At 34.9% G+C, this 16,352-nt stretch overlaps 3 protein-coding genes across 3 annotated transcripts; 2 read left to right on the top strand and 1 right to left on the bottom strand.

The window, feature by feature from the left end:
- Nucleotides 1–4,002: 4,002 nt before the first annotated feature.
- On the bottom strand, nucleotides 4,003–8,428 carry LOC102580078 (glutathione gamma-glutamylcysteinyltransferase 1-like). The gene is made up of 7 exons (XM_006348911.2): nucleotides 8,362–8,428; nucleotides 7,536–7,774; nucleotides 7,186–7,349; nucleotides 6,739–6,790; nucleotides 5,947–6,174; nucleotides 5,270–5,788; nucleotides 4,003–4,031 (listed from the first exon to the last, which is right to left on the bottom strand). Exons 1-6 carry the CDS (start codon nucleotides 8,426–8,428, stop codon nucleotides 5,270–5,272), a joined length of 1,269 nt encoding a protein of 422 aa, XP_006348973.1. The 3' UTR covers nucleotides 4,003–4,031.
- Nucleotides 8,429–8,990: 562 nt separating this feature from the next.
- Nucleotides 8,991–11,090, top strand: LOC107060870 (pentatricopeptide repeat-containing protein At3g58590-like). Its single transcript, XM_015309343.1, has one exon. The coding sequence runs from the start codon at nucleotides 8,991–8,993 to the stop codon at nucleotides 11,088–11,090; it is 2,100 nt and encodes a 699-aa protein (XP_015164829.1).
- A 2,171-nt stretch (nucleotides 11,091–13,261) lies between these two features.
- LOC107060871 (pentatricopeptide repeat-containing protein At3g58590-like) lies at nucleotides 13,262–14,707 on the top strand. Its single transcript, XM_015309344.1, has one exon. The coding sequence runs from the start codon at nucleotides 13,262–13,264 to the stop codon at nucleotides 14,705–14,707; it is 1,446 nt and encodes a 481-aa protein (XP_015164830.1).
- The last annotated feature ends 1,645 nt before the right edge of the window (nucleotides 14,708–16,352 follow it).

The raw sequence follows: 16,352 nt of genomic DNA on the forward strand, positions 1-16,352 counted from the left end.
CTTCTTCTGCACAATTAAATATTCGTGTACTTTGCTCCTAGTGGCTCACTGACACCATTGTTTTTGTATCAATACACTGGTGAATAGAATCGTTCTATCTTGAGAGGATCTATTTCTTTAAACCTCGGGTACTAGATGAGAATAATTTCCTTATGGGGACAATGTGCGTGGGCTCGATTTTTTCCTTTCTAATTCATTCTATTGTTATAGGTCCTGGTATGTTTTTTACGGTCATTAATTTATGCTTATGTTATTAAATGTTGTTTTTGAGTATATGTTTTAAACTTTGTTGTTTATGTTTATGCTTTAGATCATTATATTGAAGTAAAGATATGTTAATCAAGAGTTTAATGTAATCATTAGACTATTGGTGTCATGTAGATTAGAATTCCTAAACTTGTAAAATAAATGACTTTGATCTTTATAGAGTTTTCAGTGGCTAAAAGATCCATGGGATGTCCAAGAAGGGACTTTTGAGTGTTCAGAAGTTATGGTGGTTCCCCACTACTTGGAGTTTTAGTTATTCAACTTTCTATCTTATCGAGGCATTCAATCGATTAGTGACATCCAAAAAATAAAGGAATGTAGTGGAATGGTAAGTATTGTACTCAACCTTAACCAAAAGTTTGAGGTTCAAATGTTGGATTGGAGTCAATGAATTACCTCTCAAAGTAGAATTAATCATATTAATCAAATATTAAAGAAATGATTATCTCCTTATAAACATTAGACTAAAAGTCACAAAAAAAAGTTTTAACCATATTGATCGAAACATAAACAACAAAATATACCTTTTGGCTAGCAAAGTAGTGTCATCGACTGCGAATGATTTTGAATAAGGAACTTGCCAAGACATCATTTAATCCAAATTAGTTGAGCGACATACGTTATTTCATTGAACTCTAAGAGGTGTGTTTTAAAATTTTAATTAATTTATCAAGTACACAACTAATTATATAAGATGTATAATATTTAGATTATGTATGTAGAGGCCTTGAATAGGAGAAAAACTCTCGCAATTGATGAATAAAATGTTTGTACCATTTTTTGAAAATACAAATATAGACAATGAAACAATTACATATCGTTCTAAAGACTTTGATGATGAATAACTACAGTAAAATGAAGAATTAATAACAAAAATGCATAAACACTTTGAATCAAATTTTTTTGGTTTTAAGATTAAAAAAAAATATTCATTTCATCTTTGGATAAAATATTCTTGACAATTGATCGTAGGGTTGTAACCACTCGACAACACTTATATTATCAAATGTTCAAAAGTAGATTATTGACGTAGTTCTTCACTGCGCGAAGCGCGGACAATTTACCTAGTGGTAAGTATATTAAACAATTTATTGTAACTTAAAGTTTATATAAAATTAAATATAATTAAGATATAATCATTTAATATTTAATAATTTGATTAAAATTTTAATTTAGTGTAGGGGTAAAATGATAAGTATATTAAGATATTATTGTTTAATATTTAATTAATTGATTGAATTTTTAGTTTAGTGTAGGGGTAAAATGATAATTATATTAAACAATTTATTGTAACTTAAAATTTATATAAAATTAAAAATACAATTAAGATATTATCATTTAATATTTAATTATTTGATTAAATTATTAATTTAGTGTAGGGTTAAATGATAAGTATATTAAAAAATTTATTAATGATTCTTTCATTGTCCTAAAAATAATTAAAATATTTTTATGTAATATTTAATTAATTAAATGTTTAATTGTGCCTAGAGGTGAAATGTTAATCTAACTTTTCATCTTTGAAGCTTCCCACTTTTAGTAATACTAGTTCTGGACACGTGTGTTACACATGTGTCCATGCTAATTTATATAGAATCATTAGAATTAATGATAAATGAACTTTCTGATAGAACAAGAAAATTAAAAATAAAATATGCTAACAAATCACGTGAACATCCAGTGAAACAAAAGTAGCAAAATATAAAGATTACAACAGTGACCTACATATAAACTTGGTAACAATTCATATGTTCTTCAGAAAAAGAAAAAAAAATTAGAAATAATTGAATTAGTCAAAATTCTTACTGGTGCAACAATTTCTTGTTCTGCTATCCAAGTCACTCCACCTTAAAATATGAATTACTACACGTTGAGTTTTGGATTGAAAACCCATCACAAATTCATATATGTGAGTTTTTTTCTTCATGAGTTTACTATTAGGTGTGTCAATTCAAAAGTGAACAAGAAATTACGTACAGAGGGAGTATTTATTAGTAGCTAGCTATCTTGTTCCCACTTATATAATACTATAATAGTGCTTCCTTTGTCCCTAATTACTTGTCCATTTTGACAGATCAAGAAAGGACAATGTTTTTTACCTATTATACCCTCAATTAATTACTTTGAAAAAGGTTGAACTTCTTGAAAATCTTAAGTTTTTAATTCATCCACTTCATAATTAATAGGGATAAAATGGTAAATTCACTATACCAATAATTATTTTCTTAATAAGTGTGTCAATTCAAAAGTGGATAAGTAATTAGGGACAGAGGGAGTAGTAAACAATAAATATATCAAGTTAGTTTAATTGGACTAACTTTTCAATTTTCCAAAAAAATTTTACACTTTCAAAAAATGTGCATGTGCAGAAGTATTTACGAAAAATAATTTAATGAAGATAAATCAAATACTCCTTATGAAAATAACAAGGAATGTGGAAGGTTGTGAAAAATAATTAATAGGTGAGAAGAAGAAAAATTAAAATAATTAGCAGTAATAATTGAGGTAATTCATATTGTTATAAATGAAGTTTTTAGAGGCAAAGTATATGTGTAAGTTACATTACATATGCTCGTAATAGGTGAAAAAATCAAATTGACTTACTAAAGAAGAAATTGTTCAACTTCTCATTTATGTAAGAAGTTACAAAAGTACGTAATGGGGGAATAAATTAGTTTCACTCATTTAGGGAGAATTGAATGTGGAGGATTAAAATATGATTATTGTTGAGTTTTTTTATTTACTCACAATCTATGTAATTCAAACATTACTATTTAATTTGATTTTAATTCATCAATGAAGGGCCGTAAATTTTGTATTGTGCTAAACTTGGTCTTCTTCTCCAAGTAATTAAAATATGATTGTATAATATTTAATTAGATATTTTATGATATTTTGATTTATTGCAATAGTGAACTTGTAATTCGACGTTGATAATAAAAGCTAATACAATATGATATAATTAAATATAGGATAACTAATTCAGTCTTCAAAAAAGGAGTAAAAATGTCTAGTAACTTTCTATGGACATTTTTGTCTTTCAATTTTGAATTTGATACATATGATATGCTTTTTATTTAATATTCAATTAATTAATTAGATGTTACAGAGTAATTTTTTATTGAGTGGAGGGACAAAATGGTAATCCAACTTAAGGTCCCACTTTTAATATATCATATGATATGATGATTACACCAACATACATGGCAAATAAATCCTAAATTTACATAGACAAATGAGAAAATGAACAGCAACTTGTGCACGCACATACAATGAAGTCCTGGTCAAGTACGTTGTAAATATGAGAGCTCGAAGGGCATAAAAGCTTCACAGTAGGGTTTCTCGTATCATGAGTGTAACGTACCCCCACCGTTAACAAATGAACTGGACTTTCCAGGATAGATCAACACCGTCTCATTCTTCATGGCATGCATTTTATGCCAAAGAGCTGCTTGACCAAATGGATCTCCACAGAGATTTCCAGCTCCATGGGACGCGCCTTGTGGTTCTTGATTTTACCAAACCTATAAAAATGAAAGGAAGTAGGACATCTGCATTTTGTTTTGCAGCTTATGATATCATGGTGCTTTGGTGAATTTTAAGTCTGAAAAAATTACAGTGATGTGATCTGAATCTCACATCAGAACAATGTATTTATAATAGCCTGGGAAAGCAAACTAAAAGGGAGGTGCAGCTAAATCTTCTTCTACCTTGTTATCCTTGCATCTCTTTAGTAGGAGGAACTGCCCTCGCAGGTGCAAAATCTGCAGTTACCCAGAAGAATATTCAGAAATCTATTACACCTTGAACTTAGTCAATTGGTCAAAGATGCATAGCATAAGACATTAAACGGCTGAATAACATGCACAAGACAGAATTATGTGCCTTAGGTTTCACTACTGTGTATGAGATTATCAGTCGCATGTTCCTTCAGTTTGACTAGAAATGAATTATCAGTAACATGATAACCTGCTTCAAGGGGAGAGCTTACTTCCATAAAGTACAATGCAGGGAAATAGATATTTAACATGATATGTCATATATAAAAGAGAACCTTAGGCTCGCCTACATGGCGCCACTACAAACCAGAATTCCCTTTTAATTTATTTATTTATTTACAAAATTAGCTTTTCCCTTTCATGAAAAGTTGTGACTTTAATGAAGAATTGCGACTTTTATGAAAAGTTGCGACCTTTCCGAAGAGTTGCAACTTTTCCAAATAGTTGTAACCATTCCGATAAGGCACAATAAACATTTGTTCACACTACCCTTTGTTGTCTATAAATAGAGGGATTTCCTCTCATTTTAAAACAACAAAAATTATGACCCTCTTCTTCTTCTTCTTCTTCACAATTAAATATTCATGTACTTTCCTCCTATTGAATGACTCATTGACACCATTGCTTATGTTACAAGTCCTGGTATGTATTTTTATAGTCATTAATTTATGCTTATGTTATTAAGGATAAATGATAAGATGTAATAATTTCATTTCCTTTACATTATTAATCTTTATTACTACGTAATATTGTATGTAAGATAATATAGTGTTTTAGTTTTAATGACCGATAGGTTTTAAGTATTATTTTATAATTTCCATGATATTAAATTCTTGCGCGATCGAAGCGCGGGTAATTTTACTAGTTAATCTTATAAAGGAAAAAACAATAGGACCCATAGTAAGTACCTACGAATTAAAAAGGGGGTAGAAAGCTCTATTATAGGAATGAAGGTCTTTCCAAGTGCTCGCGTGAATTTCCAATAAAAATGACAACAAAATCAAAAGTCTCAAACCTAGCTAGTTGGGGTCGTTGTACAAATCCTCTCCATTTGGATTCTTTCATTACAATACTCTATTGTTAAGAGTAATCATAAAATTGACTAGCTTTCTGCTAACCGTTAACCTACTGCAACCTTCTTTTCTGGGCTTCCCAAGACAAAATAACAAATAGGGATCTTAAAACAGAAACGCAAATGTGATGGAGATAATGTACAATGGTACCTATTCTTGCAACAAAGGAGGCAGGTTTTCTGCTGAGACAAGGTTCTCTATCTCCTGCAAGACTTTCATATCTTTTATGTGAGACCATGTTTGTGGAGGTAATGCCAGCAACAGTGCTGTCAGCACATCGTTGCTTCCAGGGTGCATTGGTGAGCAACCATTTTTCCCCGAAGAACAGCAGCTAGTCTTTGCTTGAGATGTAGGGACCAGTACATCAACCCCCTGCTCCCCATTCCCATTCCCATTCCCATTTACAACTGTCCCAGACACCACTGTAGCAGGATTGTCCCCCGTAGCTCTGTAGCATCTGACACATGTTTGGCGACAGCAAAACCTATCCGACAAACCAGACCTTCCTGCAAAAATGTCTGCTCCTTGGCAACAAATGCTCGCAGCAACATTGGTCAAACTGCTTTCCATTTCTGCTTTTAACTGATAGACAGAATCTTCTGCAAGTAAAAGGCTTGTGACATGCTTATAAAGAGGAGTGTCCTGCAGTACTTGTTTCAATACCTCTTCCTGCAGAGTAAGGTAAGAGTGCTTACTGAACTCATAAATAATGACCTATCCTGCAACCGTTATCCGATTAAAACTGGAGATGGGAATATGCAAAAGAATATGACCATTTCTGAAGCCTTTTTTAAATTCAATTTACTAAAATTATCCAGATACCTAACCTTGATTGCTAGCCTTCCTTTCTCCTCTTCACTCAGCTTTTGACCATTCTCCTCTTGCCTTCGAACTTCTGCTACCCACTTTATGAATTCAGCAAAATTGGGAGGTAGATTTGAAAGAAGAGTAGAGAGAACATCTTTTATGTCCTTCACATTCTCAGAACTTAGGAGGACAGGAAGATCATCCATCAAATGCTTTGAGATAGAGACCCAACTCTCATGTTTACAACTCTGTAAGAGCACACTATTCAGAATGCATGAATAGTCACAGAAAGGAGAAAATCCAAGAGTATTTCGACAAAGTACATTCTTCCCTCTTTATAATAGAATATATCACATAACAAAGTACATATTAATTAGTTCTAAAGGACAATATTGTCAAAATCCATAAATATTGCAATGACATCATGGTTCTGAAGCAAAAGTTCAAGCTAATCTCCTGTCACTAAGACCAATTCCCAAGTATTTGACAAAGATGCCATCATTATGTTCTAGCATGTAATAAAATAGGTTAAAGAAGTGGTTTACAACAATCTGACCAAGCCGGTGTACTGAAAAGGATCAACTAGCAAAGGGACTAGCAGGCAGTAATAGGAGCTTGACTACATCCTTGTGTTACCAAAATTCCAATACCTTTAGCCACTAATGAAAACATTATTCAGCTAAACAAGAGGAAAATAAGAAAGCTTATGAGAGATTCAGATTTTGAATTGAATAGAAGTTGCTTGTTGTAGTTTATCCTAAGGAGTTTACTTATAAAACCAAGTGGTATAATACGAGCTACTTAAGCCTTACCAGGGTATATAGCAGTGCAGGAGCTCTATGAAGCTTAGAGACAAGCATAAACCTGAAAATTATGTGTTTGCACATAAGTCACTGAAATCCATGCTGCAAGTATGAGATGGAGTAAGAAGGACCGCTAAATTTGGACAGAAGAGGAATAGGAAAAGAAAAAAATGAAGAGAAAAAACAGTTATATTTGAAGAAGACCAGAAGCAGTGCTGAAACAGTTGAGCAATCAATTTCTTTGATTTCCAATTTTCATCTTTAATATAAGAGGGAAGACCAAATCACATAGTAAAACATCTTCCTCTACATATTTATATTCCTAAGCAAATGCTTAGAAATTATCAGTTGACAGCTAAAAAGCATGAATGAGACGCTGTTCAAGGTAAGGCGGATGTCAACAGCTTATAATGAAAATCAAGATATATCACACTGTAGCTATGTGGAATTATATACCCCCTATGTAATCCTGTAGCTTCATCAATTGTGTTCATGGCTTCCCAAAGGAGAGGGACGGGAACCCAGTGAGGGGGATATTTAAACCTTGCAACATCTAGAATCAGTGCCATATCCTTTTCCGCGTGATAACCACCAATAGGTGAAAAGTGGCCTGAACCTGTCTGCCATAAGATTCAGAAGAGATGTTCCAATCTTCAGGATAAGTCAAGAAGGGGTACTATAAACCTTCATAAATAAACAATTAGCAATATTACCAATAATATTCCTGAGGGACCAAACTCCCAATACAACAATATACTTCTTCACAATGATAAGCAGGAGCATAGAGAAGCTATGTTTATATTTACCTGTTTAAAAAGTCCTCGATGATAAGATGAGATCAGATGACAATCATCACTAGTTGTGCAGGCCATGACATGTTTACGGAAGTCATCAATGGTGCTAAGATTAGAGCGAAAAGCTTCCACCTTCGCTCCTGCACAGTGAGCCAAACATACCACTTTCCCAAAGGAGATCCCTTTAGCTTTAACCTTCTCCAATGGCTCACAGCAGTCCAACATGGATTCATCGAACCATCTCCAAGGCCCTGACAGTTTGTTGAAGCTGATAAGATAAAAGCAGCGACATTGTACGACACTAAAAACGAGCTCATTGACGTAAGCAGAATAGGACAAGGATATGACCAACCAAGTTTGAAAGAATAGAACGTGCAGCATCAAATAGTTTCAGGTGATGAAAGCTAAGAACGTAAAAGCTGTCCTCAATTCACTAAACTCCTTTTTTTCAACCTTTGACTCTTGAATATCAGTAGACAATAGTAACAAAGTATAACCCTGATATATAAAAGTGGCTAGGTTTCATGTTGAGTGCTAGATGATCTGAGAGTGATGTCAATGCATCACAACAAATCATATCAACTTACAACGCTCAGAGACAAGGCACCAACAACTCTGTGCTTATATTTTATAACTAACATGAGCAGGGGATAGGCAAAAATTATTGGAAAATACAAACATAAAGACATTTTCATCAAAGAAAATAAACATAAAACTTAAATGGAGCCCAAGACCTTATTAACAATTCAGGAGATAAGGCCATGAAAAAGTGAAGATCACAATCATGAGGAAGGATAGGAACACAACTTCAGTAGATGATAGGTTATAGGAGAATTACCTTTCCATTTTCTTCCGGGATCAATAGCAAGGGTGTTGATACTTGCATTTCCACTTGTTTTCTTCATAAGTAGTAGTAAGAGTAATATATTAAGAGTTGAAAAGACCATAGTATGATATTTTCACAAGACAATTTCCGACAGAATCAGAGATCAATTCTCACTTAATGCATTTTTTTCGTGATGTATTCATATTCTAAAAATCTTTAGATTCACCTCTGTATGTTATATATATGATCCTCGAAAGAATGTTTGATGTTTTAAATAACTTTAGCCTGACTACAATCTTGTGTTTGATTTAAATCCATATGGTTCTTTTTTCTCGAATATAAAACCCATAAACATAGCAGGTAAGACTGTGTACAGTAAACTCTTGTAATCCGATCCTTCCTCGAATCAAGTGCATAAAATTGTAGCTCCTTAATGCACACAAGCTTAATACTTTCCAGTACTCTTTGGCTACTGCTGCATGAGGAACACTACTTCACTGTCAAGAATTTCAATATTCCCTAAATATTTCTCTAATCATGGAGATAATATCAAGCACCAAAGGCTTATTCAGTTACTTCAAGAACCAAATTGGATTCAATCTCTCGACGCAACTAAGGCTCTTCACGCACTCACAATAACAATGGGGCAACACCCAACTCAACCCTTTTTGGCGAATAACACTATCATGTTCAAGTATTCTGTATTCGGTGATATCTGCATTGCACGCAAGGTGTTTGATAATATGTCCAAAAGAAATGTTGCGTCATACAATACAATGATTAGTGGTTATAGTCGCAATGGAAGTATATTAGAGGCTTGGAAGTTGTTTTCTGAGATGAGGGGTTGTGGATATGTGCCGACTCAGTTTAGTTTTGGTGGGGTTTTGGGTTGTGAGTGTTTGGATGTTATTCAAGGATTTCAGTTGCAAGCGTTGGCTGAAAAATTGGGGCTGTTTTTCGTTGATGCTGTAACAGGGACTGCATTATTGGGTTTACTTGGAAGGAAAGGATGGTTAGATGAAGCTATGCAGGTTTTCGACGAAATGCCTAAAAGGAATTTGGTGACTTTGAATTGTATGATATCCTTGTTTGGACAGTATGAATGTGTTGAGGAGTCAATGATGGTGTTAAGGAGGTTATTAAGGAGTGGAATGGCTCCTTCCGAGAGCACTTTCGTGGGCATATTGGCCGGTTTTGTTGGGGAACTTGATTTGATATTAGGGGAACTAGTACATGGGTTGGTAGTGAAAAATGGACTGGATTTTTCTGTTTCAGTGAATAATTCATTGATTAACATGTATGCGAAATGCTCTGACATACATATGGCGGAGAAAATGTTTGAAGATGTTCCTGTTAAGGATGTTGTGTCGTGGAATACAATGGTTGGTGCAATGGCGAAGATTGAAAGAGCAGATAGGGCATTGGTTGTTTTTAGGAAAATGTGTGTAAGTGGCTTATTGCCTAATGATACGAGTTATGTGAGTGCCCTAAGTTGCTGCACTAGCCAGCAGTTTCGATTGCTTGGGGAGTCCATCCATGCGAAAGTAATCCAGAAAAAGTTTGAATCTGATGTATATGTCGGTAGTGCTTTACTTGACTTTTATGTTAAATGTGATAGATTGGATGATGCTCATGTTTGCTTTGATGAAATATCGGAGAAGAATGTGGTTTCTTGGAATACGTTGATGTTGGGTTATTCGAGTAAAGGTTCTTCTTATGTTATTACGCTGCTTCAACAAATGATTCACTCGGGTTGTCTTCCCACTGAGTTTTCTTTTTCTATTGCTGTGAAATCGTCAGGACTATTAGAGGTACTTCAGCTCCATTCTTTGTCCATAAAAATGGGTTACATTGATAATGATTATGTCTCTAGCAGTTTCATTTCTTCGTATGCAAAATCTAGTTCAGTTGATGATGCCCTAAGGTTTGTCACTACCAATGACATGCCACTTCCTGTTGTTGCATCCAATATGATCGCAAATATTTATAACAGAAATGGACAATTCGATAAGACTCAAGAGTTGTTTTCGGACCTTGAAAATCCAGATACTGTATCTTGGAATATCTTGATTGCAGCCTGTTCTAGAAATGGTGATTACGAAGAAGTTTTTGAACTTCTTGGACACATGCGGATGGCTAGAGTATCTCCTGATAGATACACATATGTTAGCCTGTTTAGTGTGTGCACCAAGCTTTGTAACCTTGGTCTAGGTAGCTCACTTCATGGCCTCATTATAAAGACTGATTTTAAGCGTTGTGACACATTTGTCTGCAATATCATGATTGACATGTATGGCAAATGCGGGAGTCTTGCAAGTTCAATCAAGATTTTCAATGAAATGACGACTAAAAATGTGATCACATGGACAACCATTGTTTCAGCCCTTGGACTGCACGGTTATGCACACGAGGCATTAGAGAAATTCAAGGAGATGGATATGAACGGAATTAAACCTGATAAGGTTGTTTTCGTAGCTGTGCTTTCAGCATGTAGGCACGTTGGATTAGTGAAAGAGGGAATGAAATTGTTTGGGCAGATGAAAGGGAAATATGGGGTAGAACCAGAGATGGATCACTATCTTATTGCAGTGGACTTGTTGGCTAGGTATGGCTATTTGACAGAAGCCGAGCAGTTAATCACTGGGATGCCTTTCCCTCCAAATGCTCTAATATGGCGCATTTTTTTGGAAGGCTGCAAGAAAAAGAGAAGCATAGACGACACTCTCGCTCTTGCTTCATAAAATATGTGTGATGCAGAGTACTACTATTGAAAGTAATGATCATGTTGCTTGATGGAGCTTATTTATTGTTTTCTCCCAACAACATATGAACAAACAGGAAACTGGTGTATTGATAACATGATGTTGCCTCAACCGGTTACAAGGTCGATGGATTATCAAGGTATGAGTTAGTTCCTTGATTATTACTGATGCAGTTGTTGTTTCTTCTGACGGAAAACTAAATTCAACATCAAATGGATGCTCTTAAGTAGATTATTGGAAGATCTTTTCATGTACTTACCTTAACAAATCTGCTTTTAGTTTTTTCCTACTGAAGGTTGAATAGCTTACAGAGATCGACTTGTCCGAGCATGAATGACTAAGAAATCATCAAGTACAAATTGGTCTAAACTAATCACAAACAAAACAGAGGAAACAGGTGAGATCTAAAGAAGTCTACCACTAAAGAATGTGGTGCAGTGGATGAGTCTGCTCCCCCCTTAACTAGAGATCTCGGGTTCGAGCCCTAGATATAGAGAAATCCTTGGTAGGGAGCACTTCCCCCTTAAATGGGGCCCTACGCAGCACTAATCAAATTAGTCAGACTCCAATGCGAGGACAAAGGAGTCATGTCTTTTGTAATCCATAGGCCATTACTCTGCTTCAATTGTGAATCCATATCATCAACATAACATGATATTGTTCGATTTTTTCTTGTCGATTCTATTGAGTTCTGGGGAAAATAAACTTCTGGAAGTGTTCTATCCGGTTGGAGAAATATGAGTTAGGCTTAAAGAAATGGTCTATTTGGTTTATATTTCTGATGATCTCTTTATTTGTCATCAATAAGGATTTGTTATAGAAGAAAAAAGTTGAATAGTATATATTGTGACCATAATAATAAAAACCACAGGGAAGCTAATTATATTGTGGTTGACCATAATAATAATAATAATCATAATCCATCATTGCATGATCTACAATTGAAACTCCAACAAAATCAAAAATTTGAGTGATCAATTCAACTCAATTGACTTTCCACACTGCCCCCTTGATGAAGATGAATTCCTACAGGTTTTAGAGCTCAAGTGATTTACCAAAGTGATCAGACCTTGAAAGCTGCTTTTTCAAGTCTCAGTAGCTGAACGTTCTATCGATACAAGAAGGTTTTTTTTCTTTTGACAACTTACATTATCAAAAAAATAAGTTATAGTTCTAATGAAGAACCTTCATAGTACTCCAAAGTCTTACCCATGGAAATAGAAGAATGCTTCATATGTACATTTTTTATGTACCTTAACTAGAAGTTTATCTTTTTTTTTGTGATGTAAAAGGAAGTCTCCATAGTTTACTTTAATATAACCAATTGTAAATAGGAAAAGTCCTCCTATTATGGTATTAATTTTCCTATTAATTCACCCCACTAGTTCTTTTGTTGACTAATTAAACTATCTTTAGCAAGATAGTTGACTAGTGTTACCACCATTAGGATCGGAGGTTAGGTTTATGTCTCTTGCTTTGTACTTTCCGTTAATTAAAGATATTAACATGTTAATTAGGAGCCAATGCTAAACCTTCCACTACCATGGAAGATAAAAGCCTGGTTCGATAATTTTAACATACAAAATATTTTCTTTTCTACAATGTAAATATATATGTAATACATGATATACCAACACATAGTTGATAGTCGCAATGGAAGTATATTAGAGGCTTGGAAGTTGTTTTCTGAGATGAGGGGTTGTGGATATGTGCCGACTCAGTTTAGTTTTGGTGGGGTTTTGGGTTGTGAGTGTTTGGATGTTATTCAAGGATTTCAGTTGCAAGCGTTGGCTGAAAAATTGGGGCTGTTTTTCGTTGATGCTGTAACAGGGACTGCATTATTGGGTTTACTTGGAAGGAAAGGATGGTTAGATGAAGCTATGCAGGTTTTCGACGAAATGCCTAAAAGGAATTTGGTGACTTTGAATTGTATGATATCCTTGTTTGGACAGTATGAATGTGTTGAGGAGTCAATGATGGTGTTAAGGAGGTTATTAAGGAGTGGAATGGCTCCTTCCGAGAGCACTTTCGTGGGCATATTGGTCGGTTTTGTTGGGGAACTTGATTTGATATTAGGGGAACTAGTACATGGGTAGGTAGTGAAAAATGGACTGGATTTTTCTGTTTCAGTGAATAATTCATTGATTAACATGTATGCGAAATGCGCTGACATACATAAGACGGAGAAAATGTTTGAAGATGTTCCTGTTAAGGATGTTGTGTCGTGGAATACAATGGTTGGTGCAATGGCGAAGATTGAAAGAGCAGATAGGGCATTGGTTGTTTTTAGGAAAATGTGTGTAAGTGGCTTATTGCCTAATGATACGAGTTATGTGAGTGCCCTAAGTTGCTGCACTAGCCAGCAGTTTCGATTGCTTGGGGAGTCCATCCATGCGAAAGTAATCCAGAAAAAGTTTGAATCTGATGTATATGTCGGTAGTGCTTTACTTGACTTTTATGTTAAATGTGATAGATTGGATGATGCTCATGTTTGCTTTGATGAAATATCGGAGAAGAATGTGGTTTCTTGGAATACGTTGATGTTGGGTTATTCGAGTAAAGGTTCTTCTTATGTTATTACGCTGCTTCAACAAATGATTCACTCGGGTTGTCTTCCCACTGAGTTTTCTTTTTCTATTGCTGTGAAATCGTCAGGACTATTAGAGGTACTTCAGCTCCATTCTTTGTCCATAAAAATGGGTTACATTGATAATGATTATGTCTCTAGCAGTTTCATTTCTTCGTATGCAAAATCTAGTTCAGTTGATGATGCCCTAAGGTTTGTCACTACCAATGACATGCCACTTCCTGTTGTTGCATCCAATATGATCGCAAATATTTATAACAGAAATGGACAATTCGATAAGACTCAAGAGTTGTTTTCGGACCTTGAAAATCCAGATACTGTATCTTGGAATATCTTGATTGCAGCCTGTTCTAGAAATGGTGATTACGAAGAAGTTTTTGAACTTCTTGGACACATGCGGATGGCTAGAGTATCTCCTGATAGATACACATATGTTAGCCTGTTTAGTGTGTGCACCAAGCTTTGTAACCTTGGTCTAGGTAGCTCACTTCATGGCCTCATTATAAAGACTGATTTTAAGCGTTGTGACACATTTGTCTGCAATATCATGATTGACATGTATGGCAAATGCGGGAGTCTTGCAAGTTCAATCAAGATTTTCAATGAAATGACGACTAAAAATGTGATCACATGGACAACCATTGTTTCAGCCCTTGGACTGCACGGTTATGCACACGAGGCATTAGAGAAATTCAAGGAGATGGATATGAACGGAATTAAACCTGATAAGGTTGTTTTCGTAGCTGTGCTTTCAGCATGTAGGCACGTTGGATTAGTGAAAGAGGGAATGAAATTGTTTGGGCAGATGAAAGGGAAATATGGGGTAGAACCAGAGATGGATCACTATCTTATTGCAGTGGACTTGTTGGCTAGGTATGGCTATTTGACAGAAGCCGAGCAGTTAATCACTGGGATGCCTTTCCCTCCAAATGCTCTAATATGGCGCATTTTTTTGGAAGGCTGCAAGAAAAAGAGAAGCATAGACGACACTATCGCTCTTGCTTCATAAAATATGTGTGATGCAGAGGACTACTATTGAAAGTAATGATCATGTTGCTTGATGGAGCTTATTTATTGTTTTCTCCCAACAACATATGAACAAACAGGAAACTGGTGTATTGATAACATGATGTTGCCTCAACCGGTTACAAGGTCGATGGATTATCAAGGTATGAGTTAGTTCCTTGATTATTACTGATGCAGCTGTTGTTTCTTCTGACGGAAAACTAAATTCAACATCAAATGGATGCTCTTAAGTAGAATATTGGAAGATCTTTTCATGTACTTACCTTAACAAATCTGCTTTTAGTTTTTTCCTACTGAAGGTTGAATAGCTTACAGAGATCGACTTGTCCGAGCATGAATGACTAAGAAATCATCAAGTACAAATTGGTCTAAACTAATCACAAACAAAACAGAGGAAACAGGTGAGATCTAAAGAAGTCCTGGGCTTTTGACCACAAAAGAATGTGGTGCAGTGGATGAGTCTGCTCCCCTTAACTAGAGATCTCGGGTTCGAGCCCTGGATATAGAGAAATCCTTGGTAGGGAGCACTTCCCTCTCAAATGGGGCCCTACGCAGCACGAATCAAATTATTCAGGCTCCAATGCGAGGATAAAGGAGTCATGTCTTTTGTAATCCATAGGCCATTACTCCACTTCAATTGTGAATCCATATCATCAACATAACATGAGATTGTTTGATTTTTTCTTGTCGATTCTATTGAGTTCTGGGGAAAATAAACTTCTGGAAGTGTTCTATCCAGTTGGAGAAATATGAGTTAGGTTTAAAGAAATGGTCTATTTGGTTTATATTTCTGATGATCTCTTTATTTGTCATCAATAAGGATTTGTTATAGAAGAAAAAAGTTGAATAGTATATATTGTGACCATAATAATAAAAACCACAGGGAAGCTAATTATATTGTGGTTGACCATAATAATAATAATAATCATAGTCCATCATTGCATGATCTACAATTGATACTCCAACAAAATAAAAAATTTGAGTGATCAATTCAACTCAATTGACTTTCCACACTGCCTCCTTGATGAAGATGAATTCCTACAGGTTTTAGAGCTCAAGTGATTTACCAAAGCGATCAGACCTTGAAAGCTGCTTTTTCAAGTCTCAGTAGCGGAACATTCTGTCCATATGAGGAGGTTTTTTTTTTTCTTTTGACAACTTACATTCTGAAAAAAAACAAGTTATAGTTCTAATGAAGAACCTTCATAGTACTCCAAAGTCTTACCCATGGAAATAGAAGAATGCTTCATATGTACATTTTTTATGTACCTTAACTAGAAGTTTATCTTTTTTTTTGTGATGTAAGGAAGTCTCCATAGTTTACTTTAATATAACCAATTGTAAATAGGAAAAGTCCTCCTATTATGGTATTAATTTTCCTATTATTTCACCCCACTAGTTCTTTTGTTGACTAATTAAACTATCTTTAGCAAGATAGTTGACTAGTGTTACCACCATTAGGATCGGAGGTTAGGTTTATGTCTCTTGCTTTGTACTTTTCGTTAATTAAAGATATTAACATGTTAATTAGGAGCCAATGCTAAACCTTCCACTACCATGGAAGATAAAAGCCTGGCTCGATAATTTTGACATACAAAATATTTTCTTTTCTACAATGTAAATATGTA

The sequence above is a fragment of the Solanum tuberosum genome, unplaced genomic scaffold, assembly GCF_000226075.1.
Source record: "Solanum tuberosum cultivar DM 1-3 516 R44 unplaced genomic scaffold, SolTub_3.0 scf00102, whole genome shotgun sequence".
NCBI lineage: Eukaryota > Viridiplantae > Streptophyta > Magnoliopsida > Solanales > Solanaceae > Solanum > Solanum tuberosum.

Bases quoted from the DNA above. Each gene is read 5' to 3' on its own strand.
- LOC107060870 (XM_015309343.1), top strand. From the start codon at position 8,991: ATGGGGCAACACCCAACTCAACCCTTTTTGGCGAATAACACTATCATG.
- LOC102580078 (XM_006348911.2), bottom strand. From the start codon at position 8,428: ATGAAGAAAACAAGTGGAAATGCAAGTATCAACACCCTTGCTATTGAT. The intron at 7,775-8,361 runs GTAATTCTCCTA...ACAAACTGTCAG, and splicing joins TCCCGGAAGAAAATGGAAAG to GGCCTTGGAGATGGTTCGAT. The intron at 7,350-7,535 runs GTAAATATAAAC...ATCTTATGGCAG, and splicing joins ATCGAGGACTTTTTAAACAG to ACAGGTTCAGGCCACTTTTC.
- LOC107060871 (XM_015309344.1), top strand. From the start codon at position 13,262: ATGTATGCGAAATGCGCTGACATACATAAGACGGAGAAAATGTTTGAA.